Genomic DNA, 24,519 nt, shown 5'->3' with positions numbered 1-24,519 from the left:
AGGAGGGTGCTGGGAGCAAAGGTGGGAAAGGAGAGGTTGCAGGACAGGGGTGCTGGCAACTGAGGGTCTAGATTTCCCCCCAACCTGCCCCCATGTCTCCCCAGGATGGTGTCTGGGTTCGGGGCCTATACCTGGAGGGTGCTGGCTGGGACCGGAAGAACTCCTGCTTGGTGGAGGCAGAGCCCATGCAGCTTGTCTGCCTCATGCCCACGATCCACTTCCGGCCTACAGAGAGCCGCAAGAAGAGTGCCAAGGGTGGGACAGTGCCCTCAAGCTTGCCGGCTCCATCCCTAGTTTGGATCCTAACCCAGTCTCTGCCCCACCCCTCCCCCACACTTGCTCCTGCCCTGCTCTGCCAGAGGCTCCAGGGTCTGACTCTTTCTCCTCTCCTTCCCCGAAGGCATGTACTCCTGTCCCTGCTATTACTATCCCAACCGGGCAGGCAGCTCAGAGCGCGCATCGTTTGTCATTGGCATCGACCTCCGCTCTGGGACCATGACATCTGATCATTGGATCAAGAGGGGCACTGCTCTACTCATGAGCCTGGATAACTGAGAGGACCTCCCCTTCTTCACCGCTTGAGGGAGGGTCGAGGACTCTAAGAGCCAAGGCTGATAATGCACCTCGGACAGACGCTGGACCTCACTCTGGCCTTGACCTTGGTTGAATTTGTCGTCTGAGGGGGCCCTGGTAATATCTGGTTGTGCTAGCCATAAAGGTGGGAGAATTGTATTGGAGCTCAGTGCATTAAAACACCCACAACCACAAGCCTTAAGTCTCTCAATGGGATGCTGGGGGTTTGGGGAAGGAGGAAGCCCAGGCCTTACGGAGAATGAGAGTTCCTTTGAGTAGCTACTGGACCGGGAAAGGAGCAAGGGAAGTGGGAGGTCTTGAGAGGGAGGGGAGGCGTGGCCTTGAACGAATGGGCAGGGCCGTGGGGCCTAAAGAAGATGTGGCTAAATCGCTGGGCAGGACTTGAGCGAGTGGGGCGGGGCTTACTTTGGAAGGGCGCGTGATCCAAACGGAATCGGGGTTTGTCAGGCAGGGATCGGTGCTGGACCCCCGTTCCTTGCACCCTGAACCCTGTACCCCGCATTCGGCATGCTATTCGGCACCTGTGCTGAGGCGAGCAGGACCGGCAGAAAGCGGGGCGGAGCCTGAGAGAGGGACTTAGGCGCGGGCAGGGGCGGGACCATGAGAAGGGGGCGGGGCTGGGGCGCGGGAGGGGGGTAGGGGGGCGGTGTTTGTGTTGGAAAATCCAACTGCGCCACGGGGCGGAGCGGCCCCCCCAGCCCCGGCCTGGGAGAGGGGGGGGCCGCTCGACCCCCTGGGTGACCTTGGGGAACCTGAACACCTGGGACACCCCAGAACCAGGTAACGGGGAGCCGCGAAGGCGTCTGGAAAGGGAAACCATCTCCGCGCAGTGGGGCGGGACGCCTGAGTCGCAGGAAGGGTAGAGCTGGGGATGGACGTTCGGGTCTCTGGAAAGGAAGGCACTGGGAAGAAGACTGGGCGTAGGACATCTGGGTCCCCTAGAAAAGAGCAGGGCGGGGGTGAGGGAAGAGCTGGGCGGCAGATGTCCTGGGTTCCGGATGTCGACAGGGGCCTGAAAGGACTCCCTGTTCCTCTTGGGCTGGGATTCCCCTTCCCGACCCTAGGGCGGGGGCGGGGCGCGGCGGTCCCTAACCGAAGGGCAGGACCAAAGATCAGGGTTTGCAGTTAGGTCAGTGCGATGGCCTCTTGAGGGCGGGTGTAGTCAGGGTTGTGTCTCAGGTCCCGGGCCGCGCCAAGTCTCCCTCTGGCTCTTCCCACGGGTGAGGTATGTAGCCTCAGCTCTGACCCTCACACTGGGAGCCCCGACAGCTTCCCAGCGGTAGCCTTCGCCCCCATCCCCTCCACCACACGTCACCTCCCTGCACTCGGCCTCACCCCGATAGTCTCCTCATCCCCGGTCCAGCCCCCACTCTGACACCTCCCGTTCCTAGCTTCTCGCCCTTCTCGGGACCTTCTCCGCTGAACCTTCGCGACGTAGCCGCGAGATGGCGAGAGCGAGACGCACAGCGCGCCTCAGGGGCCAGGGTGGGGGATGTGGCCGTGAAAGCAGCCGAAGCCCCCCGCCCCGGCCAGAGGGAAAGGTGGGCTGAGGTGCTTGTTTGACTTCCTGTCATCTCGGTCCCCCTCACAGGAAATTGTGGTCGGGAGGGCAAAGGGCATGGGCGGGGGAGGGGGTAGGGACTCCGCCTCCCGGAGCTGGGGTAAATAGTGGGGAGGGGGCACGCGGGCAGGTTGCTAAGCAACGCAGATTCGCTTCCTGTCTGCCGCGGCTTGTGGCTGATTTAGGATGGGAGTTGGCAGAGTGGGGGGCTGGGAGACTGCGGCGAAGGTCGAGGGCAGGTCGCCTGGTTCTCGAGACAGGGAGATCCCTAGGAGGAAGCAGGGGAGCAGCGAGCGAGCTGCGCTGCCACAGAAACGGACTCGGCGTTGGTCCGGAGGGAGGCGGGACCCAGGCGCGGCGCTGAGCTCTGCTCCCCTTCCCTCCCGGGGGTTGCTTGCCCTGTTGCCAGAGTAACTGGAGAGCTAGACTCAGGAGCTGGATTCCCTAACTCTCGCGTCCGCCCAATCCGCTCCAGCGGCTGCCTCTGACATAAGCGCCTTGGCAGCCAATGTGGAGAAGGCATCGTAGAGCGACAGGAAGAGGGAAAGGGGAGGGGAAGAGGTGGAGGCTGGGAGGGGGTAACTGCCCGGGACCCGCACGTGCACTCCCACACGCTCGCGCCCACTCCCCCTCCCCGCGCCGCACGAGCCCGAGTAACCCCCCCCCCGCGCCTGCGCGGCGAGTCAGCGCTTGCCGTTTCCCCCAGTTACCCCCATCTAGAGACTCTGTTCGCAAATTAGTACTGGGCTGCACTCACTCCTTAGCCCCGGGGGGAACCAGACGTATGGGTCCGCTAGCCTTTCTCTGGGTCTCAAGCCGTTACTGCCCAGCCTGGCGTGGGAGGAGCCAGCTACCTGTTCCCCACCAACCCCCAGCTGGCGCCCCACTCTCCCAGGTGGGCTGGGCGGAGCTGTGGTTTCCGGCCCCATATGCTCCGCCGCTGCCTTCCCGGGCTCTGGCTAAGGTTTCCTCTCCAAGACGAACGGAACGGGTATCAGCACCCCTTCCCGAGGCTTCACTCGCTCGGGCTCAGCTGCTCTTGGTGGCTGGGGAGGGCGCTGCGGGGAAGCCCCGGACGGGCCAGGTGACTTTTCCCGGACCATCACAACCCGTCTTCGCGTGAATTCCTCCCCTTTGATGTGCACCAAAACCCTTCTCATCCCTAACGTTTCTTCCCCCCCTCGCCCTGGTGCTCTTTGCACCTCCCTCGGCTCCTTTCGGGCTGCCTCTCCCGATCTTCACTCGTCCTTCTCGTCTTCTCCCAGTTATATAACTCTTCCTCTTGCCGTGTCCTGATTTCAACTCCACAGACTCCGCCCTGGAACAGCGCGGGGAGGGGCAGGAGAGTTGGGACCCAGACAGATTCCGGCTGGCGGCCGGCTGGGGCACGGGGGATCCCGCTGATGGGAGACGGAGCCCCGCGGGACCTGGTGCCCCCGCCCCCCACCTCCCGCGCCCCACCCGAGATCTCGCCCAGGAGAGAGAAGGCACAGTATCTCTGAGAGGCGTGTCGGGACTCCGTCAGAAATGTGGGTTGGGAGGTCAGGGCTGGAGGCGGAGAGGAGGAGCCGAGAGGCCCGAGTCCAAGGGATTGGAGCCGCGTTGGGGGCAGAAGATAAGGGCGGGACGCCTGGGTTCCTTCCTTCCTCTCCTTTTTGGGTTCCCAGAATTCTTAAGGATATTTCCCAGGAAGCTTAGCCTGAGGCTCCTCTCCGCCCCTCGGGGTCAAAGGTCTGTGTTAAAGGTGGCCTGGGATGATGTCACCAGTGCACGTGCCCTTTCCATTCCGGCCCCCTCCCCCTACCACACCCCCCGCCCCGAGTCCAGCTGCAACCCCGTGCCATCTTTTTTCCCTCTCCCTTCCCTTGGCCTTAGCGTCCTGCAGGTGGGAAACCCTGGCCTGGAGTCTTGTGAGGGGGAGGGGCACGGGTGTGGTGTGGTGGACTTTGCCCCTTCGCTGGGCGAAGCGAAGCCTGGGTCACTTTTCCCTAGACTGGCACAGAAGAGCTTTTCCTGCAAGACCCCCGTCCCTCCTGGAAAGAGCCTCCCAGCAGTCTTTTTACTTTCCCACCTGCTGCATTACCAAGTGTCTCATTGCCCCCGCCCCTGCCCCCATATTGAGTTGAAGTAGGAGTGGTTGCCAGATAGCTACCTCCCAGGAGGCAAACTGTGGTATACTGCTGTGTGGTATACTGCTGGATACCAGCTCAGCCCTGACCTTAATCAATGGCACCCCACCCCCAGTCCCAACAGTGAGGAAAAGGGTCAAGAAACTGTATTAGACTGAAAAGTCAGGGCCTTTATTCTGTGTAGGTGGGTGGATCTCTGTCTCTTGAAGGAAGGGGACTCAGTTGATAGCTATGGCTGCCCTTCTCTATTAAGTCATGGTATTGGTTATCGTATTGCAAAAAATTCGTTTCTCTTTTTGTGTACCTTAGGGCTTGGGCTGTCAGATCAGACCTGGATTCCATTCCCAGCTCTGCCACTTAGTGGCTGTAGACACTTGGAAAGGTCACAACCTCCCCGTGCCTCATATTCTTAATCTGGAAAATTGAAATATTAATACCTACCTTCTAGGCAGTTGATAGGGAAAAAAATGAGATAATTTATGCAAAGCACTTAGCACAGTGCCTGGCACAGAATGAACACTGAATGAATGCTTGTTATGAAATGCTTATTATTGTTAAACGCTGTTATTATTTTTATTATTATGGTTGGTAGGCCTGCTTCAAACTGGCCAAGACCTTAGGAGTTCTCCAGGGAGGAGTGGAGAGTTTGTGCTAATTTGGTAGGGCGGGGGGGGGGGGGGCTGGGGATTAGCTTCCACTGCATTGTGCACTTTATTTGATGAGGGCTTTAGTCAGATTTGTATTGCTTTCTTTGCGATTATTTTTTCCCCCTTCTTGCAGAAGAAACAGCTAAGACTGTTCCTCTGGCTGTGAAAATAAAATAATTGTATTGTGGTTCTTGATTTTTGAGCAAGACCCCAATCCCCTCCCATGCTCTTTGGAGCCTTTCAGTTTTACAGAGGGACTCCACAGTTTCCTTTGCGGGGACAGGGCTGGCTGAGGGGTGTGTAAAAGGTTCGGGTGGGTGGGTAGAGAGACTAGTGCTGGGGGCTGGGGGGGGCGGGTAGTTAAAGGAAGAGACCGGAAGGGAGGAGGAGGGAGCCTGCTGGTGGGGAGGGAGGGAGGGGAGGAGGAGGAGGAGGAGGAGGAGGAGGAGGAGGAGGAGGAGGAGGAGGTGGAAGAGGAGGAGGAGGAGGAGGAGGTGGAGGAGGAGGAGGAGGAGGAGGAGGAGGAGGAGGAGGAGGAGGAGGAGGAGGAGGGGGGAGGGAGGGGGTTGGGGAGAGCCTGCTACAGTTCTTTGTTTGACTCCGGGACTCAGGGACGGGGAGGAGGAGGGAGGGAGGCAGAGGCTGCAAGCGCCGGGGCAGGCCCAGAAGGCAGAGGAGGGACCGTCTCCCCCGCCCCCCCAGCCCCCACTCCCCCCCCCCGCTGCTCCCCCCCCTCCCTACCCGGACTCCGGGGGCACCGCCGGGGGACAGACACCCAGCAGGTAACCCCGGCCTGGCTCGCCCTCCCCTCTCGGGTTTTCCTCCACACCCTCCCAGATGACCCCTTTCCCCGGTTCCGTCTCCCCGTTTCCCCCGGCCTTGCCTCTTTGCCCCCGGCCCTCCTTGTTCCATCTCCCCACTTGGGCTAGTCGCCCGCTGGCCGCGCCGCTGTCTCGTGCAGCCCAACTCCCTTCCCCTCGACCGACAGCCTGTGCGCCCCAGGTCTGCCCGCGGCACCTTTCGGGGCTCTGTCTCGCTGCTTCTCCAGGCTTTGCTTTCCTTCCGACCTGTCCCCTGGGGCTCTGAGGAAGGAGGGAGTCCCTGTCCTTTTCTCGTTTCCCCAGTTCCCCGCCCCCCAACTCTGGCCCCTTTCTCCTTCTAGCAGTCTCTAGGGGTGGGGAGAGAACCGGAATTTGGGGGGCCCTCTGGAGGGGCAAGGGGCTATGTGTCGCGGGCGAAAGGGTCTGTGAGTGTGTTTGGGGTGGGGGCGGGGACGGTTAGAGACCCGGCTGCCTCTCTGTTGTCCCTTTAAATGGCCCTCACATTTCTGGGGACTCGTGGGGGTAGGTGGCAAGCCTCTGCCTGGGGGGCAGGGCCCTCTGTTCGTCCACACAATCAGGGGTGGTAATGATTTAAAGGGACAGCCTCGGTGTGGCCGCTGCCACCCTGCGCCAGCGGGAGGGGGGAGCCGGCAGGCCTTGTCTGGGGAGGCTTGGCTGGCGAGCAGGGCATTTGAGGCTGAATCTGTTTCGGGGCCTGCCAGGTCTGGGACAGTGCTGCGGATGGGACCTGCACGGAGGGGTGACAGCTTGCCTGGGGGGCACTCAACCTGGGCCTTCTCCAGGGCCCCACCTTTGGGTTCATGGACTCCTTGGCCAAGAATCCTTGAGTCTAAACTACGGAGTCTGTCGGCCACCAGGTGGGGGCCACCGGCAGGTCTGCACGTCAGCAGCCTGTCCTGGGCACACTGGAGCTGGCCCTTCAGCTTCCCCTTTTGTTGTTTGGCTCTGTGCACAAGAAAGCCCCAGCCCCTCCCCCAGCTCCCCCTTCCCGTCCACATGCCCCCCCCCCCCCAGCACACACACCCACCCCAGCTGTTGGACAGATGAATTACAGCCTCCGGCTTGGGGCCAGGGCTGGTGAGGGATTAAAGCTCTGGGGCTGGCCCTTTAAATGGCTGTTGGCCCCTCCCCCACTCTGGTGTCCAGACACCCCATACACACCCCGCTGACCCCCCTGGCTGACCCCCTTGGCTGCCCCTCACTTCTCCTCTTGGTCTGTCCTAAGGCCCCTCCCCAGCATCCCCTTCTTCCCCAACACAACCACAAATACAAATGCTACAGACTAACACACACACACACACTCACTCTCTCTCTCTCTCTCTTTCTCTCTCTCTCTCTGTTTCTCTCTTTCTCTCTCTCTCTCTCTGTTTCTCTCTCTTTCTCTCTCTCTCTCTTTCTCTCTCTCTGTTTCCCTCTTTCTCTCTCTCTCCCTCTCTCTCTGTTTCTCTCTGTTTCTCTCTCTCTCTCTCTCTTACTCACTCACTCTCTGGTCTCACATTCTGAGTGTCCCTGTCCTGGAGGGTTCCAGCCTCAAGCTCCCTTCTCCAGCAGAAGGACCTTGCCTGCCTGGCCTCCCTAGCCTGCAGCTGACCACTACCCTGGCCAGGTGAGGGGCCTTGCATGGGTCAGAAATAGCACCTCCCCTGGGGGCAGTGTCATCAGCAGCTGAGGCAGCTTGCAGCACATTGCATCATGGAGGCTGGGGGCTGGAGGCCTGAGCCTCTGGGGCAGGGGGAAGGATGGGGGCTGGAAGGACAGGGAGCGGAGAGGCTAGACTGGGAGCCCAAGTGTCTGGGTGCTTAAGGGCAGAGAACTATGGCTAAGAGGGCAGAAAACATAGGTCCCTGAGGAGTGAGTTTGAGGTGAGGCAGACTTAGGTCTGACCCCTGGATGGACACCAGATTCTTGGCCCTGGACCTAGACACCTAACTTCTTGTCTCTGAAAGTTAGGAGGGGAGGGAGTGGGCCTCTATCACCTAATTGGGCCACTTAGAGGAAGGAGGTGATGGAGAAACAGGATATGGCCTTGATGGGTTGATGGAAGGGAGGCTTGCAGCAGAGGCCACTTCCAGACCCAGGCCCAGAGTCACAGTCCTTGCTGAGGAGGAAGACTCCTCCCTGCTGGGCCCGTTCATCTAGTCTGGCCACCTGTGCTGCTCACCAAGACCTGCCTGCACCAGCCTGAGGGAAGGAGAGGGGGCAGAGTCCAGAAGGTGGGGTTGTCTGGTGTCTTGATAAGGTTAGGGAGGAGGCAGAACTGAAGGAAGAGTTTCTGTGAGCCTGAGGCCAGGACTGAAGCTGACCTGGGTGCAGATGTCAGAGGCAGTTAGGGCTACCCTGGGGCCAAGGACTCTCAGCAGGAGGGTTCAGTCAGAAGAGGGATCATGGGTTGGGTGTCCACTGTGGACTTAACGCAGATGCTGTAGCATGCTCCCCTCACTCCCTGGTCCAGGCTGCTTCCTAAAGGGGAAGGCTGGAGGACCACTCTTGGGTTGGCTTTTTCTGGTTGCCATGGAAACAGATTCTCTCATCCCATCTGACCACCAGAGCCAGGTTTCTCCTCAATAAGGGGACAGGGGGCATAGGAAAATTCTCCAGCTTGGGAGATCCCACCTCTAACTGGCTTTTTTCTTTTAGGTTCCCCCAGGCACCATGCCAGCCCCGTAGTACCACCCACCCCACCCACTGTGGTCTGCTGCACCCTACTGCTGGGGCGCTGCTTCCAATGAGACAGGGCACACCAAACTCCCATCTGGTAAGTCCTGCCCCTGAGCAATGCAGCGCCTCCCCGCAACAGTCCAGCTCTGCGCCATATGCAAGAAGGATTGATGTGATCTAGATCATGCCCACTCCTCAGAATGGTCCAGTCCAACTCTGAGCATCCCCCCCACCATGAGGTGATTGAGTGGTTCAGTCTTCCTCATTTATGGAGCGCCCCTCTGTTGCCTATGAATGGTTCATCCCTGTACTTCACCAGCCTCTCAACTACCACCAAAAAATCACCCCCCCTTCCCCCTCCCCACCAGTGCTACAACTCAGTTACTAAATTGAATTAACCTGGAGTTTGCAGGCCAGAAAGTAGAGATAAGATATTTTTTTGGAATGAGGAGGGCTTTGCCCCTGTAATAGTTGTTGAACAGCCTGGCTTATGGAGGGTGATCGGGAACTGATTTGGAGAGATACTGGAGGCCATTGTCACAAAAACCTGCCGTTGCCATGGCAGTCTTGGCATTCCCACCCTTCCAGATCCCTTCGATTCCTCCCTCTCCCTACTGCACCACAGCATTTGCCCCATACATCCTAAATCTTACTCCTCTTGTGCTTCCCTCTCTCTTTCTGCCACTTCTCTGCCTAAGGCCCTGCTCCATCCCATCCCCCATTCTTCTGTAGGAGAAAAGAGGGTACCTAAGCCAGAGACTTAAGTTCTCTGAGTGTGTGTTGCTCTTCTCCACTTCTCACTAAGTTTTGAGTGGGACTGTTTTCTTCTATGTATCTCTCACTATTTGGCGAGATGTTTTGCACATTGGGGTGCCTCAGTGGAATTGCGTTGAATGAATGTGTTAACTGAATGAGCTTCAGGGCCAAGAAACCAATGGCTTCTGAGAAATGCTGCACAGCCTCCTACCTACACCTTCTCTAGAGACATAAGACATTTGGGATGGTACTGTGGGGGAGAGCTGAGGGGCAGGCTGACCTAGGAAATGTCCTGTGAGGATAAAACCAACAGAGAATAGTACAGAGGCATTATAGAAGAGTGGTAAGAATAAGGCTCTGGAAAGAAGCCTAGCTCTTACTCTCTCTTGTGGAATGACCTTGACAGAGTTATATAACCTCTCTGAGCCTCAATTACCTCATCTGTAAAATGGGGTAGTACTAGGTCAGGTTCTGGAGAGGAGTTTTTTAAAATGTATATAAAGTGCTTAACACAGTACCTGGCATGTTATAAGTATTCACTAAATGCTAGCAATTACCATCACAATGGGAGCCACAGGGAGCTGTGAGGATAAGTGAGGATGCTGAGGAATAGGACAGAACTTAAATGAAGGCACCCAGACCTCCAAATGCTTGACTCAAACAGAAGGATCACTGATCCAGTAAGACATCAGGATTCAGGGGAGTGGGGCGAGGAGTCTGCCGGGTCAGCCTGCTCCAGTGTTTCCCTGACTCTGTTCAGGAACATGAAGGCAAACACAGAAGGGCATGTGCAGAGAGACACACGTGATCACGGCAAGTGATGCAGAGGCAGTCCCAGACAAAAGACCGAGACAGGAGCCAGGCAGACACACAGACAGAGACAGCCCCTCGGAGTCGTGTAGACAGGCATAATGACAGGAACGCATCAGACACAGGCACTGATGGAGACAAGATGAGCAGATATGCAGGTGCACACGGAGACAGACACCGGGACTCATACACAGCCGACCTTGTCAGAGAGACTGGTGAACACAGCGGTCCAGTCAGAGGCAGACACAAGGCTCGCAGTGACACATAGCGGGCCAGGGCCGGCACTGTCACTTCTCGGTGGGGGGCGGGGAGGGGCCAGCAGCGAGGGAAGGCTGGGGAAGGGAATCCCGAGCGGGCGGCCTGCCCGGGGTGGCTGAGTCAGAGCGGAGCCCCAGCCGGCGGCCCTCCCCTACGCCTCCCCCTCCCCCAGGTAAGAAGCGAGCTGTAACCCCTCGCTTCCACCAGGCAGAACGGAGCCTGACAGGGAGCGGGACGCGGCGGGGTTCCGGGCCGGCCCCACCTCCTCGCGCGTGCCGCGTGCCTGCTAACTCCCTGCTCGGTAATACCCTAATTGCGGGGTCTTGTCTTTGGCCGGCACGTGAATCTGCGTGCTCACGTCTGGACCCTCATCCCGCGCGGCGGGAGCGGTGTGCGGAGGGGCTCCTCCGGCCTGGAGCCCAGAGAGAGTTAAGTGGGTGTGTTTGATAGAGTGGGTCCCTCTCGGGGCGCTAGGGGGAGGGGGCCGGTTAAAGTCCCCGAGTCCAGAGCCCGGATGGAGGGGGCGGAGCTGGGCTTAGCCGGGAGTGCCCGGATGGAGAGGGCGTGGCCTCGGCAGGAGAAGAATTAACCCTTTCTGAGCGGCTGACTCCCAGTACTGTGGGTCCGACTGGAGAGGCTGGAATGCCTGCCCCAGAAGTATACCGTCCTCTTTGGCCGTGTGCGTCTACCTCTCATCTGTCTTTGAGGAGTCTCTGGGTGTCTGTCTTTGTGCCTGCCGGTGATTGTCCCCTCCCCTGGGTTAGTACGGACGCCAAGAGTCGGGGAGGGCTATTCCTGCCCCAAAGCGAGAGTGGAGGTGAGAGTGGACCGCGAGCCGGCTGCTGGCGCCTGGGGAACAGGTGTGACCGCGGCGTCGGGGCTGCCCGGCGCGGGGAGGGGCCGTCATGGGGGAAGACGAGAGGGGAAATTCCGCGGGACCGGTGGGGAGCGGTGTGTGGGCTGAGTTGTGTCTGCCTCTGACTGTGTGTGTCTGTGTGTGTTCAGGGAGGCGGGGGCTGAGTCAGTGGGAATAGGGGAAGGTTTTCTGGGTGACTCATGCTCCCCCACCCCAAGCCTGAATCAGACCCCGAGGGAGGGCTTTGTACAGGAGGCGGATGGGAAGTCAGGCGCCTGGGTCCCTGGTGGGGACAAGGATCCGAGGTGGTTGGCGAGTGTGAGTGTGTGTTTAGTGTACAGGAAGTTTTTGTTCTCAAGTGAGGGCTGCTGTATTCCGAGTACCGGCGTAGGGGTTTGTGGATAGAGGTGGAAAGGGGCTGGCCGACGGGACTCGCTGTTTTAGGGAAAGCTGAGTCAGTTCCCCGTGGGAAAGGGGAAGTGGTAGAGGGGAAGTGTCATCATCGCAGAAGGGGAAGCTGCATTTCCTGGTAACTGGCAGCGCCCTCGGCACCACTTCCCAATCGGGGATCTGTTCCTCTGATGTCTGGACCCCGGGTTCCCCGTTTTCCCATGTCTGGTCCATGGGTCCCGGGACTTAGGTGGGGGCAACCGGCCAGGGCTATGCTTGACCGCAGTTAAGCGCTGTGCTTGGCCCAGGGCTCGGTAACTGACATAAAGGCTGTATGGTGAGGAGAGAGAGTTCTGACCGAAACTCCGCGTGAACCGCGGAGAGGGTCCGCAGAGCCCAAGCGCCTACTAGGGCTCGCCGGGGAGTGGCACGCCGGGACCTGTAGGGTCCAAGCGCTTGCGTGCAAACAGACGACCTTGCCCTGCAGATCGAGGACTGTTTTCACCAGAAACCCGAATGCCCTTGTGGGCTGGGTGGAAATTTCCCCACAGCTCAGACTTCTCTCGGCGAAGGCGAACTTTCCAGCCGCCCCCAGCCCCTCGTCGCGCGTTCTCCCCCGGCTTCCTGCCCGGCGCTAGCTCCAGCTGGAGCGCTGGCCCCGCCCCCGCCGCTTTGTACTCTACACTCGCCTCTCGCAGCTCTTTGTACTCTAGACTCTCAATGGACCGATCCCGGGAGCGGAGCCGGCTTCCTACCTGCGGGGACGCGGGGTAGGCGAGCAGGACGCGCGGGGACCGAGATCCTGGGCTCAGAGAGGCGAGAAGGAAGAACTGGGGCTAAAGGGAAGGTGCCCAGGAAGGGGAGCGCTGCTCCCGTCGTGGGTCGAGCCAGCACCGACGGGAAGGGGTTGGGGGGGGTGAAGGAGGAAGTGAAACGGGTTCTGGGTTCTTTAAGGGAGTGGGCGGTGAGAGTGGGACAAGGGTGATGTCACCGCCGGGCGGGCCCCGCCCTCCTCCTTCCTCCCTCCTTCCTCCCTCCCGAAGGACCCCCCCCCCGTACTCTTACACACGCCGCTTCCGCTGCGCAAGTAGCCACGTCACGGGCAACCCCCGAAATCCCCCCTCCCTTGGGGGGCGGGGGCCACGTGGGCCGTGGGGAGCCGCGTGGCCCCGGCGGGGAAGGGCATAGAGGATACGGGAGCCACGCGAGAGGGGCCACTCGGGACCGCTGTGCGCGACTTCTCAGAAGTTGGGGGATTAGAGGACGGTTTTGGTTTTGGGGGTCGGTTGGTATTGAAGGCCTACAGAACCAGGGGAAGTGGAGGAGCTGAAGGAACTGGGTATGAAACTGGGGGCTTGACCATGGTTTGGGATGGGGGTCAGGCGTGGTGGGTGGAGCGCTCAGATCGCGGCGCGGGCAGGTTTGGGTGCCTTAGAAGTCGCCGTGAGTGGCCAGCCCTAAACAGTTCCTAGGGGGTGGGGAGGTCAGGCACTGGGCGAGGTGAAGTGAGGAGGGGGAGCGCCACCTGTGTCGGCGTTGTGCATCCGTCTGCTGTCCGTCGGTGTTAGGCGGCGGGGTAGGGGGCGTTTCGGGCGGTCTAGCGCGGACCACCGGCGGCTCTGTGGGCGCGTGGGACCTGCGGGTAGCTCCATGCCCCAGGTCGGCCCGAACGTGCGACCCGCCGCCTTCACCCGCACGGGTTTCAGGCTCCGCTTGCCTCGACCGGCCTAGTGTCAGCTTGGAGATGGAGACCCTAGGTGGGAGCCGCGGGGTCACGTCGGGGTCACCCCGGGCAGAGCCTGTCTGACCGGCTCCGCCGCCCCTCCTCCCCCGGCAGCGGCCGGGCTAACCTCGCTCCTATTGGTCCCGGCCAGGCTGTTACTGAGGCGGAGACACGGGTGATGATTGGTTTTCTGGGGAGAGAGGAAGTCCTGTGATTGGTCAGGTCTCCGGAGCTCGCCGACGCCGGGAGAGAAAGCTCCCACGGAGGCCGGGTAAGCGGCCGCAGCGCTGCAGCTCGGCCCGCGGGGCTCCCTGCTGGAAGCCTAGCAGCGCAGCCACCCCATCGCACCGACTGGCCCTCCCGCTGCCCCCACTCCCCTGAGGCTCCTTAGGCCGGGTGGGCCGCTCCTCAGGGATAGCCAGCCTTGCGCAGATCACAGACCTGTGGGCGCCACAGCCAGGCCAGCCCAGCCCAGCCCAGCCCAGCCTAGCCTGCGGCCCCGACTGTGTGCTGGCCCGCTCACCTTACTCCTTTCCCCCTCCTCTCCGTAGAATTGGCTGTGAAAGGCCCTGGGCGACCATCTGGGGGCAGTGGGCACTCCTGTCAGAGCGGCTGGAGCCGGACCATCGCCCCAAGGAGCTGGGGCAGGGGGCCGTGCCCGATCTCTGGGGCCACTGCTGACCTGGTAAGGGAAGACTGGGGCCGCGTCGGCTGTGTGTACCCTGACAGCTCAGTCTCTGTTCCCAGTAGGATCATAATCTCTTCTCCTTGACACAGGCTGGATGCATCGGGCAGTGGACCCTGCAGGGGCCCGCGCTGCACGGGAAGCCTTTGCCCTTGGGGGCTTGAGCTGTGCTGGGGCCTGGAGCTCCTGCCCGCCCCATCCCCCTCCTCGGAGCGCATGGCTGCCTGGAGGCAGGTGAGAACTTGGTCTGTCTCTCTGCCTCCAGGCACTCCTCTTCCCATCTCTGCTCCTCAGTCTCTCATTTCTGCCATCCCGTGGGCCTCAGTGCAGTCCTCAGCTGCTTTCTCTTGTTTCCTCAGTCCCCTCCTTCCTAGGTAGGGACAAGACTTCCAGCTTGCTGTACATTAACAGAGCCCTTCTCTCTCCAGGTGCTCTGCCAGCATCGGGCAGCCCCCACTCCCTGCTCCCCTACCTCCTTCACACGGCAGTAGCTCTGGCCACCCCAACAAACCGTATTATGCTCCAGGGTGAGTGAGGATTGAAAGGTGCTGGGGATGGGAGGTAAGGCTGGGGCCTTAAAAGAGTTCGCCAAGCCTTGCCACCTCCCCCCCTTCTGCTCTGTAGGACACCCACCCCAAGACCCCTCCATGGGAAGCTGGAATCCCTGCATGGCTGTGTGCAGGCATTGCTCCGGGAGCCGGCCCAGCCGGGGCTGTGGGAGCAGCTTGGGCAGCTGTACGAGTCAGAGCACGACAGTGAGGAGGCTGTACGCTGCTACCACAGCGCCCTTCGATACGGAGGAAGCTTGGCTGAGCTGGGGCCCCGCGTCGGCCGACTACAGCAGGTGGGATGAGGCAGGACACAGGGGGCTAGGATTGTGCGTTCTGACTCAGTGCCCTCGTCTTACGTCTGCCTCTGCCCTGTGCTCTGCACTCTTCCCCCACCTCCTCAGGCCCAGCTTTGGAACTTTCATGCCGCCTCCTGCCAGCACCGACCCAAGGTTCTGCCTCCCCTGGAGCAAGTGTGGAACTTGTTGCACCTTGAGGTGAGGCTGGGACTGGGCGGGCTAGGGAGGAGGGCCGGGCCAGGTCTGCACCGGTGCCATTCTCTCTGTTTCCGTCCTCAGCACAAACGGAACTATGGGGCCAAGCGGGGGGGTCCCCCGGTGAAGCGAGCCGCCGAACCCCCGGTGGTGCAGCCTATGCCTCCTGCAGCACTCTCAGGCCCCTCGGGGGAGGAGGGCCTCAGCCCTGGAGGCAAACGCAGGAGAGGCTGCAACTCTGAGCAGGTATGATTGTATGTGGGCGGGCCAGCAGCGAGTGGGCAGGCTGGGGCGAGGAGTGGGACTCTCACACTCTGTTTTCTTCCAGACTGGCCTTCCCCCAGGGCTGCCTCTGCCTCCGCCACCATTACCCCCAGCCCCACCCCCGCCTGGCCTAGCCACCAGCCCTCCATTCCAGCTGACCAAGCCAGGGCTGTGGAGTACCCCGCATGGAGATGCATGGGGCCCCGAGCGCAAGGGTTCAGCACCCCCAGAGCGCCAGGTGAGCACCTCTCTGTGGCCCCCTCACCTCTTATCTCCAGCCCCTGTGTCCTTCGTTCCTCACGCAGTGTCCTCCTTTCTCGCCCACAGGAGCAGCGGCACTCGCTGCCTCACCCATATCCATACCCAGCTCCGGCCTACCCTGTGCACCCCCCCGGCCACCGGCTGGTCCCGGCTGCACCCCCAGGCCCCCGCCCCCCAGGAGCAGAGAGCCATGGCTGCCCGCCTGCCACCCGTCCCCCTGGAAGTGACCTTAGAGAGAGCAGAGTTCAGAGGTCGCGGATGGACTCCAGCGTTTCACCAGCAGCAACCACCGCCTGCGTGCCTTACGCCCCTTCCCGGCCCCCTGGCCCCCCCGGCACCACCACCAGCAGCAGTAGCAGCAGCAGCAACCCTGGTCTCCGGGGCGTGGAGCCGAGCCCAGGCATTGTGAGTGACAACTGCAGGTGGTGGGCGGAGCGGTGGGGGGGATGAGTGGAGCTGGTCTAGGGTGGCTGGAGCAGCCCTCTGACCACCGCCGTCCTACACTTGCAGCCCGGTGCTGACCATTACCAAACTCCCGCGCTGGAGGTCTCCTCTCACCAAGGCCGCCTTGGGCCCTCAGCACACAGTAGTCGGAAACCATTCCTGGCGGCTCCCGCTGCCACTCCCCACCTGTCCCTGCCACCCGGCCCCTCCTCACCTCCTCCTCCCCCTTGTCCCCGCCTCTTACGCCCTCCACCCCCCCCTGCCTGGCTGAAGGGCCCAGCCTGCCGAGCAGCCCGTGAGGATGGAGAGATCTTAGAGGAGCTCTTCTTCGGGGCTGAGGGACGCCCCCGCCCTCCCCCGCCACCCCTCCCCCACCGCGAGGGCTTCTTGGGACCTCCGGCCCCCCGCTTTTCTGTGGGCACTCAGGATTCGCACACCCCTCCCGCTCCCCCAACCACCAGCAGCAGCAACAGTGGCAGCCACAGCAGCAGCCCTACTGGGCCTGTGTCCTTCCCTACACCTTCCTATTTGGCCAGAAGTATGGACCCCCTTCCCCGCCCCCCCAGCCCAACATTGAGCCCCCAGGACCCACCTCTTGCACCCCTGACTCTTGCCCTGCCTCCAGCCCCTCCCTCCTCTTGCCACCAGAATACCTCAGGAAGCTTCAGGCACCCGGAGAGCCCTCGGCCCAGGGTCTCCTTCCCAAAGACCCCCGAGGGGGGGCCGGGGCCATCCCCAGGCCCGCTGAATAAAGCCCCCCAGCCTGTGCCGCCCAGGGTTGGGGAGCTGCCTGCCCGAGGCCCTCGACTCTTTGACTTCCCCCCTACCCCACTGGAGGACCAGTTTGAGGAGCCAGCTGAATTCAAGATCCTACCTGATGGGCTGGCCAACATCATGAAGATGCTGGATGAATCCATTCGCAAGGAGGAGGAGCAGCAACGACACGAGGCAGGCGTGGTCCCCCCGCCTCCTCTGAAGGAGCCCTTTACATCTCTGCAGCCTCCATTCCCCACTGACACAGCCCCAGCCACCACTGCTGCCACCGCCGCCACCACCCCGGCCACCCAGGAAGAGGAGAAGAAGCCACCACCAGCCCTGCCACCACCGCCGCCTCTAGCCAAGTTCCCGCCACCACCCCAGCCACCGCCAACTGCGCGAGCCCCACCAGCCAGCCCGGCCAACCTGCTCAAGTCCTTGGCTTCCGTGCTGGAAGGACAAAAGTACTGTTACCGGGGGACTGGAGCAGCTGTTCCCACCCGGCCTGGGCCCTTGCCCACCACTCAGTATTCCCCCGGTTCCTCTTCAGGTGCTACCGCCCCACCGCCCACCTCCGCGGCCCCGAGCGCCCAGGGCTCCCCACAGCCCTCCGCTTCCTCGTCATCTCAGTTCTCTACCTCAGGCGGGCCCTGGGCCCGGGAGCGCAGGGCGGGCGAAGAGCCAGCCCCGGGCCCCATGACCCCCGCACCCCCGCCCCCACCCCTGCCGCTGCCCCCTGCTCGTTCTGAGTCTGAGGTGCTAGAAGAGATAAGTCGGGCCTGTGAGACCCTTGTGGAGCGGGTGGGCCGGAGCACCGCAGACCCGGCCGACCCAGTGGACACGGCAGATCGAGCGGACAGCGGGACTGAGCGACTGCAGCCCCCAGCTCAGGCCAAGGAGGAGAGCGGTGGGGTGGCGGCCGCAGCACGACCAGGGAGCAGCAAGAGGCGGCAGAAGGAGCACCGGCGGCACCGGCGGGCCTGTAAGGACAGTGTGGGTCGGCGGCCCCGGGAGGGCAGGGCCAAGGCCAAGGCCAAGGCCCCCAAAGAAAAGAGCCGCCGAGTGCTGGGGAACCTGGACCTGCAGAGCGAGGAGATCCAGGGTCGTGAGAAGGCCCGGCCGGATCTGGGCGGGGCCTCCAAGGCCAAGCCGCCCGTAGCTCCGGGCCCTCCGCCAGCTCCTGCACCCTCTGTCCAGCCCACACCCCCGGCAGCCCCTGTCCCTGGGAAGAAGGCTCGGGAGGAAGCTCCGGGGCCACTGGGTGTCAGCCGGGCTGACATGCTGAAGCTGCGCTCACTTAGTGAAGGGCCCCCCAAGGAGCTGAAGATCCGGCTCATCAAAGTAGAAAGTGGTGACAAGGAGACCTTCATTGCCTCGGAGGTGGAAGAGCGGAGGCTGCGGATGGCAGACCTCACCATCAGCCACTGTGCTGCCGACGTCGTGAGGGCCAGCAAGTGAGTGGGGGGGGGGGCTGTCACCGCTGAGGCTGCTGGCCTGGCCCTGCGGGAGACTCCCTTCCCCCAGCACTCTGATATTCCTGTTCTCATCTCACTGTCCTTCTACAGGAATGCCAAGGTGAAAGGGAAGTTTCGAGAGTCCTACCTTTCCCCTGCCCAGTCTGTGAAACCGAAGATCAACTCGGAGGAGAAGCTGCCCCGGGAAAAACTGAACCCGCCCACACCCAGCATCTATGTATGAGTGCCCTGCGTGTTCAGAACCGCCCCTGCCTGAGGGTTCTAGGACAGTGTTGGAACTGTTGGGGGGCCCTGAGCCTGGGACGGGGCTCTGACCTCAGCCCTGTCTCCTGGTTGTCCCGCAGCTGGAGAGTAAACGGGATGCCTTCTCGCCGGTGCTGCTGCAGTTCTGTACAGACCCTCGAAATCCCATCACCGTGATCCGGGGCCTGGCAGGCTCCCTGCGGCTCAGTGAGTGTGGAGGTGGAAAGACCTGGGGAGGGCTGCGAGGATCTGGGGCTTTGGGGCCCTCGGAGAGCCCCCGCTCTGGAAGACCCAGGGCCACAGCTGTAGTGAGCTCTCCTCAGTCACGTGTAAGCCATATTTGAAGAGTGCTCTGAGTGATGGCTCAGCTGACCTCAGGCTTTCCTCCCCCCATCGGTCTGTCCCCAGCAGTAGGCAGGTGGGAAGGGGATGTATCTCGGGATCTGCTTAGAGTTACTTCTGGTTTTCTTGGTGATTAAGGTTGTGTAAAATCCAAGGAGACTCATGGTTTGGGGCTTTCTCTTTTTCAACCTTTTATTGTGCACAATTTCAAACACCTTCCAAAGTAAAAGGAAACCATACTGAGTTATAAAACTTAATCCTGTTTCCTGTAAAAACTAATCTTGTTTCCTGTTTCCTTGTAGCCTTCTCTTACCCACATATCCTCCCTTTCCTCCAATGTTACTGAAGCACGGTCTAGGCTTTTACTTGATGAAATCTTTCATTGGATCCAATGAAAACTTAAACTGTTATTCATTGAGCACCTATTGTGTGCCAGATGCTTTGCACATGTGGCCTCATGGACACCTGAGGACTCTGGGGGAGGAGCTGGGACTCAGAGCATCAGTGGGAGAGAGGGGGTTGGTTATGATGCAGGTAAAGGCCAGGCCCTGGGAGGGCCAACCCTCCCAGCTTGATGAGGGGCTGGGGTTCTCGCCTGTTCTTCCTTGGCTGAGCTCTGAGAAGCCTGTGTCCACTGCGTCAGAGTCTTGGGGAGCAAGAAGGGAGAGGGTGAGTTGGGGCCTCGCTCCCCGCCCTCTGCCACTGCCCCAACACTCTGCTCGGCCCTCCCTTGCAGACTTGGGCCTCTTCTCCACCAAGACGCTGGTGGAGGCCAGTGGTGAGCACACGGTGGAGGTGCGCACCCAGGTGCAGCAGCCCTCAGATGAGAACTGGGACCTGACAGGCACGCGACAGATCTGGCCCTGCGAGAGCTCCCGTTCCCACACCACCATTGCCAAGTACGCGCAGTACCAGGCCTCATCCTTCCAAGAGTCCCTGCAGGTGAGAGGCGCGCACGGGCAGAGGTAGGGGGTGTGGAATCAGGGAACTTGGAGCCCCAGCTGCGGTGGGAGGGCTCCTGGAAGGCCGCTGACCCAGGCCTGCCTACCCCTGTGACCAAGCAGGAGGAGAAGGAGAGTGAGGACGAGGAGTCCGAGGAGCCGGACAGCACCACGGGAACCCCTCCTAGGTAGGGATGCTTTGCCTCTGCCCTTCAGGACTCCTTCCTTTCCCTGCGCTTCCCCACCAACCTGTGCTCTTTGCCCTCGCAGCAGCGCACCGGATCCGAAGAACCATCACATCATCAAGTTTGGCACCAACATCGACCTGTCCGATGCCAAGCGGTCAGTGGGGCTGAGGCCAGCAAGCTGGGGCGGGAGTGCTGATGGGTCAGCAGAGTCGGGGTAGCTGCTCACTTCTGTTGCCTCCCTCGCCACGGCAGGTGGAAGCCCCAGCTGCAGGAGCTGCTGAAGCTGCCCGCCTTCATGCGGGTAACCTCCACGGGCAACATGCTGAGCCACGTGGGCCACACCATCCTGGGCATGAACACAGTGCAGCTGTACATGAAGGTCCCAGGCAGCCGAACGCCAGGTGCGCTCTTCACGGGGCTGCGGAGTGCGTCGCGCCGCGAGGAGCGCGGGGGGCGGGGCTGCCGCCAGCGCTCCTCCGTCAACCAATGAGTGCGCGACAAGCCCGGCTCCGACCAACCGTGCAGTTCTCTGTTGCCCCCTTCAGGCCATCAGGAGAACAACAACTTCTGCTCGGTCAACATCAACATTGGCCCAGGAGACTGCGAGTGGTTCGCGGTGCACGAGCACTACTGGGAGACCATCAGCGCTTTCTGCGACCGGTGCGCGCCGCCCTCATCGGGTAGATAGACCCCCCACGCCCTGTCCCTGGATTCCCAGATTTCCATCTGACCCTGTGGCCACCCTCCAGGCATGGCGTGGACTACCTGACGGGTTCCTGGTGGCCAATCCTGGATGACCTCTATGCTTCCAACATCCCTGTGTACCGCTTCGTGCAGCGCCCCGGAGACCTTGTGTGGATTAATGCGGGGACCGTGCACTGGGTGCAGGCCACCGGCTGGTGCAACAACATCGCCTGGAACGTGGGGCCCCTCACCGGTGAGGGGGCGGGGCCGGTGGTGGGGTGAGCCACTCAGCGGTGAGGGGCTGGGGCCCCTGGGGAGTGAGCCCCGTGGGGGGGGGGGCGGGTTTGGAGGGCGCCAGGCCAGCCGTGAGGGAAGGGGCGGGGGCCCAAGTGTCTCGGGCTGTTGGGGAATCCTGTCATGACCCTCTCTGGCCCGCAGCCTATCAGTACCAGCTGGCCCTGGAACGATACGAGTGGAACGAGGTGAAGAACGTCAAATCCATCGTGCCCATGATTCACGTGTCCTGGAACGTGGCTCGCACGGTCAAAATCAGCGACCCCGACTTGTTCAAGATGATCAAGTGAGGGAGGGCCCTGTTTGGGAGGGAGCCCATCTCCATCCGACCTGGCCCGCCTTGTTCTTCCTTGTTCCAACCCCTCCTCCCCCACCGCTCCACCTTTTGCCGCGTGCCATGCAGGGCTGCCGTGCTGGGCGGGTGACAAGGCCCCTGCCCTGAGGAGCTTTGTTTTCCAGTGGTCCAAGTAGACAAAAACCACATAAAACCTCCACTGTGACGGGGATGTGTCGGGGGCTGTGACCCGGCCCGAAGCGGGGAGGCCCCGCCCCGCCTCACCACCTCGCCCCGCCCTTAGGTTCTGCCTCCTGCAGTCCATGAAGCACTGCCAGGTGCAGCGGGAGAGCCTGGTGCGGGCCGGGAAGAAAATCGCCTACCAGGGCCGGGTCAAGGACGAGCCCGCCTACTACTGCAACGAGTGCGACGTGAGTGCGCCCTCTCTCCCTCGCGCGCTTCCTCGGAGGGAGGCGCTCGTCTCCGGCCTCCCTCCCTCTCTCCCCTCCTTCTCCCCCCCTCTCTCCCTCCCTCCCTCCCCTTGACCGCCGCCTCCTCCCCGCCGCAGGTGGAGGTGTTCAACATCTTGTTCGTGACGAGTGAGAACGGCAGCCGTAACACGTACCTGGTGCACTGCGAGGCTTGTGCGCGGCGCCGCAGCGCAGGCCTGCAGGGCGTGGTGGTGCTGGAGCAGTACCGCACGGAGGAGCTGGCGCAGGCCTACGACGCCTTCACGCTGGTGAGGGCCCGGCGGGGCGGGGACCCGAGGGGGCGCCGGGGCGGGCCGGGCCGGGGGTGGGCGATCGCGCATCCTGAGCTCCGCCTGCTCTCTCCCGCAGGCCCCGGCCAGCACGTCGCGATGAGGCCGGACGCCCCGCCCGCCTGCCCGCCCGCAGGGCGCCGCGGGGCCACCAGCACACGCCTGGGCTGGACCTAGGTCCCGCCTCTGGCCGGGAAGGGGGTCGGGCCCAGCCCTTCCACCCCATTGGCAGCTCCCCTCACCTAATTTATTAAGAAAAAGAATTTTTTAAAAAACAAATATGAGGAAAAAAGGAAAAAAAATGGGAGACGGGGAAGGGGGCTGGTAGCCCCTCGCCCACCAGCGCCTCCCCTCACCGACTTTGGCCTTTCTAGCAACAGACACAAGGACCAGGCTCCGGCGGCGGCGGGGGTCACATACGGGTTCCCTCACGCCTGCCAGCCGCCCGCCCGGCGCAGATGCACGCGGCTCGTGTATGTACATAGACGTTACGGCAGCCGAGGTTTTTAATGAGATTCTTTGTATGGGCTTTACCCCTCCCCCAGAACCTCCTTTTTTACTTCCAGTGCTAGCTGTGACCCCTGTACATGTCTCTTGTTTATTCACTTGGTTATGATTTGTATTTTCTGGGTTTTTTGTTTGTTTTGGTTTTTAATTTATAACAGTCCCACTCACCTCTATTTATTCATTTTTGGGAAAACCCGACCTCCCGCACCCCCAAGCCATCCCGCCCGCCCCTCCAGGGACCGCCCGCCGCCGGACCCTCCCTGCGCCCCAGTGTGTGTCCGGCCCCGGCCCGTCCGTCTCCGCCCGTCCGCCCGCCCGCGGCTCCAGCCGGGTTCTCATGGTGCTCAAACCTGCTCCCCTCCCCTACGTCCTGCACTTTCTCGGACCAGTCCCCCACTCCCGACCCGACCCCAACCCCGCCTGAGGGTGAGCGACTCCTGTACTGTAGGGGAAGAAGTGGGAACTGAAATGGTATTTTGTAAAAAAAAAATAATAAATAAATAAAATAAATTTTTAAAGTTTTAAAGAAAGAACTATGAGGAAAAGGAGCCCCGTCCTTCCCAGCCCCGGCCAATTTTAAAAACACGGACCTTCCCCTTACAACCCACCCCCCTTTTTTTTTAAGCGTGAAACAGCCCAGGGCCAGGGCCTCACTGGGGCAGGGACACCCCGGGATGAGTTTCTCTGGGGCTTTATTTTCGTTTTGTCGTTTTTTTTTTTTCTCCTCCACGCTGGGGCTGCGGAGGGGTGGGGGGTTTACAGTCCTGCCCCCTCGCACTGCACTGTCTTTCTGCCCCAGGGGCAGAGGGGTCTTCCCAACCCTACCCTTATTTTCGGTGATTTTTGTGTGAGAATATTAATATTAAAAATAAAATCAGAAAAAAAAATCTCTTTTCGATAAGTGCTGGTGGTAAGCAGGGAGAACACTGGGAAGAGGGCGGCGAGACCGTGATTGATGGGGAGGGTAGCCCCTCCCCGGAGGCGCCTGTGGAATGTCCAGAGCTCGGTTGCTCCTCGTTATGGGGGGTGCCTAATCCCGGAGCCGCATTCCAGGATAAGGGGGGGTGGGGTGGGGAGAGGCTGGGCCGGGGGAGGGGCAGGAAAGAGTGCTATAAGGGCCGTGGCCCAGGCGGGAGGGAGCCAGGCGGGCCATGGCTGATGTCCCCGGGGCGCAGCGACCGGTTCCCGGCGGCGGCCCAGAGCCCCGGGACCCCCTGGACTGCTGGGCCTGCGCTGTGCTGGTCACCGCCCAGAATCTGCTGGTGGCTGCCTTCAATCTTCTCCTGCTGGCGCTGGTGCTGGGGACCATCCTGCTGCCCGCTGTCACCATGCTAGGCTTTGGCTTCCTCTGCCACTCCCAGGTGAGTGTGCGCCCCGCGGTGTGCGTGTGGGTGTCTGGTGACGGTGGCGGTGGGGTCTGTGGGCCACAACCTCTCCCGGCCTGGGCTGTTTGGCTTGGGCCTCATGCCTCTTCTCCTCCCACAGTTCTTGCGCTCCCAGGCACCCCCTTGCACCGCGCACCTGCGGGACCCGGGCTTCACAGCCCTGCTGGTCACCGGATTCCTGCTCCTCGTGCCGCTGCTCGTGCTTGCCCTGGCCAGCTACCGCCGCCTCTGCCTCCGCCTCCGCCTGGCCGATTGCCTCGTGCCTTACAGCCGAGCCCTCTATCGGCGCCGGCGCACCCCGCAGCCGCGGCAAAACCGGTCCTCGCCAGCGCCCCAGGCCGTTCCAACATCAGGAAAGGTCTGGGTCTGAGGACCCTCGAGTCAAGAACAACCCCGAGGAGTGCCCTCTCTCCCGGTCGGCCCAAGGACTTGAAGCCCGGGGGTCTCCCGACCTACCCTGTCCCCGCTCCTGCCTAAGCCGGGTCCCAGCATCCTCTTGAGGAACAGAACGGCAGCATCTGTGGACCCAATTCTGGTGAAAATTCGCCACACCCCGGAAAACCTACTTTCCCCTCTCTACCCATATCTGAATCCTGAACATCTGGGCTGGACCCTGCACCCCCCACCCCCCTGTGAATAGGACAACTGAACCTCGGTGGTGCGCTGGTGCCCTTCTTTTCCGGTGCTGCTCCTAGTATTTACGGGCTATGGGGTGGGGTGGGGTGGGGTGGGGTGGGGTGGGCGAGGTTG

The 24,519-nt window shown here is 61.6% G+C and overlaps 3 protein-coding genes across 8 annotated transcripts in view; all 3 read left to right on the top strand.

Annotated features, from left to right (window-relative positions):
• The window catches only part of DNAH2 (dynein axonemal heavy chain 2), a gene marked incomplete at its 5' end in the record, with an annotated part of 86,284 nt that extends 85,567 nt beyond the window's left edge, over positions 1-717 (top strand). The window contains 2 exons of the mRNA XM_082678968.1: positions 105-255; positions 401-717. Coding sequence (XP_082535094.1) covers positions 105-255; positions 401-555 — 306 coding nt within the window. The 3' untranslated portion in view covers positions 556-717. The remainder of the gene's footprint in view (positions 1-104; positions 256-400) is intronic.
• Positions 718-1,253: 536 nt separating this feature from the next.
• On the top strand, positions 1,254-22,197 carry KDM6B (lysine demethylase 6B). Of its 6 annotated transcripts, XM_082678249.1 has the most exons (24): positions 1,254-1,374; positions 8,411-8,528; positions 13,376-13,495; positions 13,776-13,909; positions 14,002-14,143; positions 14,338-14,436; positions 14,534-14,753; positions 14,862-14,954; positions 15,036-15,197; positions 15,280-15,453; positions 15,543-15,881; positions 15,987-18,130; positions 18,242-18,368; positions 18,496-18,601; positions 19,473-19,678; positions 19,801-19,865; positions 19,948-20,019; positions 20,118-20,266; positions 20,411-20,525; positions 20,615-20,802; positions 20,988-21,129; positions 21,422-21,548; positions 21,686-21,856; positions 21,957-22,197. In XM_082678249.1, exons 5-24 carry the CDS (start codon positions 14,007-14,009, stop codon positions 21,978-21,980), a joined length of 4,860 nt encoding a protein of 1,619 aa, XP_082534375.1. In that variant the 5' UTR covers positions 1,254-1,374; positions 8,411-8,528; positions 13,376-13,495; positions 13,776-13,909; positions 14,002-14,006; the 3' UTR covers positions 21,981-22,197. The 6 variants fall into 6 exon arrangements, 5 of the variants coding, with proteins under 5 accessions (XP_082534375.1, XP_082534371.1, XP_082534373.1 ...); XM_082678245.1 differs by having other exon boundaries at positions 21,686-22,197; XM_082678246.1 differs by lacking the exon at positions 1,254-1,374 and adding an exon at positions 6,902-7,379 and having other exon boundaries at positions 21,686-22,197.
• Positions 22,198-23,494: 1,297 nt separating this feature from the next.
• TMEM88 (transmembrane protein 88) lies at positions 23,495-24,465 on the top strand. The gene is made up of 2 exons (XM_082678254.1): positions 23,495-23,745; positions 23,870-24,465. The coding sequence occupies exons 1-2, from the start codon at positions 23,536-23,538 to the stop codon at positions 24,137-24,139; spliced, it is 480 nt and encodes a 159-aa protein (XP_082534380.1). The 5' UTR covers positions 23,495-23,535; the 3' UTR covers positions 24,140-24,465.
• Positions 24,466-24,519: the final 54 nt, after the last annotated feature.

This window comes from Grampus griseus (assembly GCF_964374135.1).
Source record: "Grampus griseus genome assembly, chromosome: 20".
NCBI classification, from domain to species: Eukaryota; Metazoa; Chordata; class Mammalia; order Artiodactyla; family Delphinidae; genus Grampus; species Grampus griseus.
Note: the sequence above shows the minus strand (reverse complement) of the source record. Positions and strands in the feature narration are given on the sequence as shown.

Bases quoted from the DNA above. Each gene is read 5' to 3' on its own strand.
- KDM6B (XM_082678245.1), top strand. From the start codon at position 14,007: ATGCATCGGGCAGTGGACCCTGCAGGGGCCCGCGCTGCACGGGAAGCC. The intron at 19,866-19,947 runs GTAGGGATGCTT...TTGCCCTCGCAG, and splicing joins ACCACGGGAACCCCTCCTAG to CAGCGCACCGGATCCGAAGA. The intron at 20,526-20,614 runs GTGCGCGCCGCC...GCCACCCTCCAG, and splicing joins ATCAGCGCTTTCTGCGACCG to GCATGGCGTGGACTACCTGA.
- TMEM88 (XM_082678254.1), top strand. From the start codon at position 23,536: ATGGCTGATGTCCCCGGGGCGCAGCGACCGGTTCCCGGCGGCGGCCCA. The intron at 23,746-23,869 runs GTGAGTGTGCGC...CTCCTCCCACAG, and splicing joins GCTTCCTCTGCCACTCCCAG to TTCTTGCGCTCCCAGGCACC.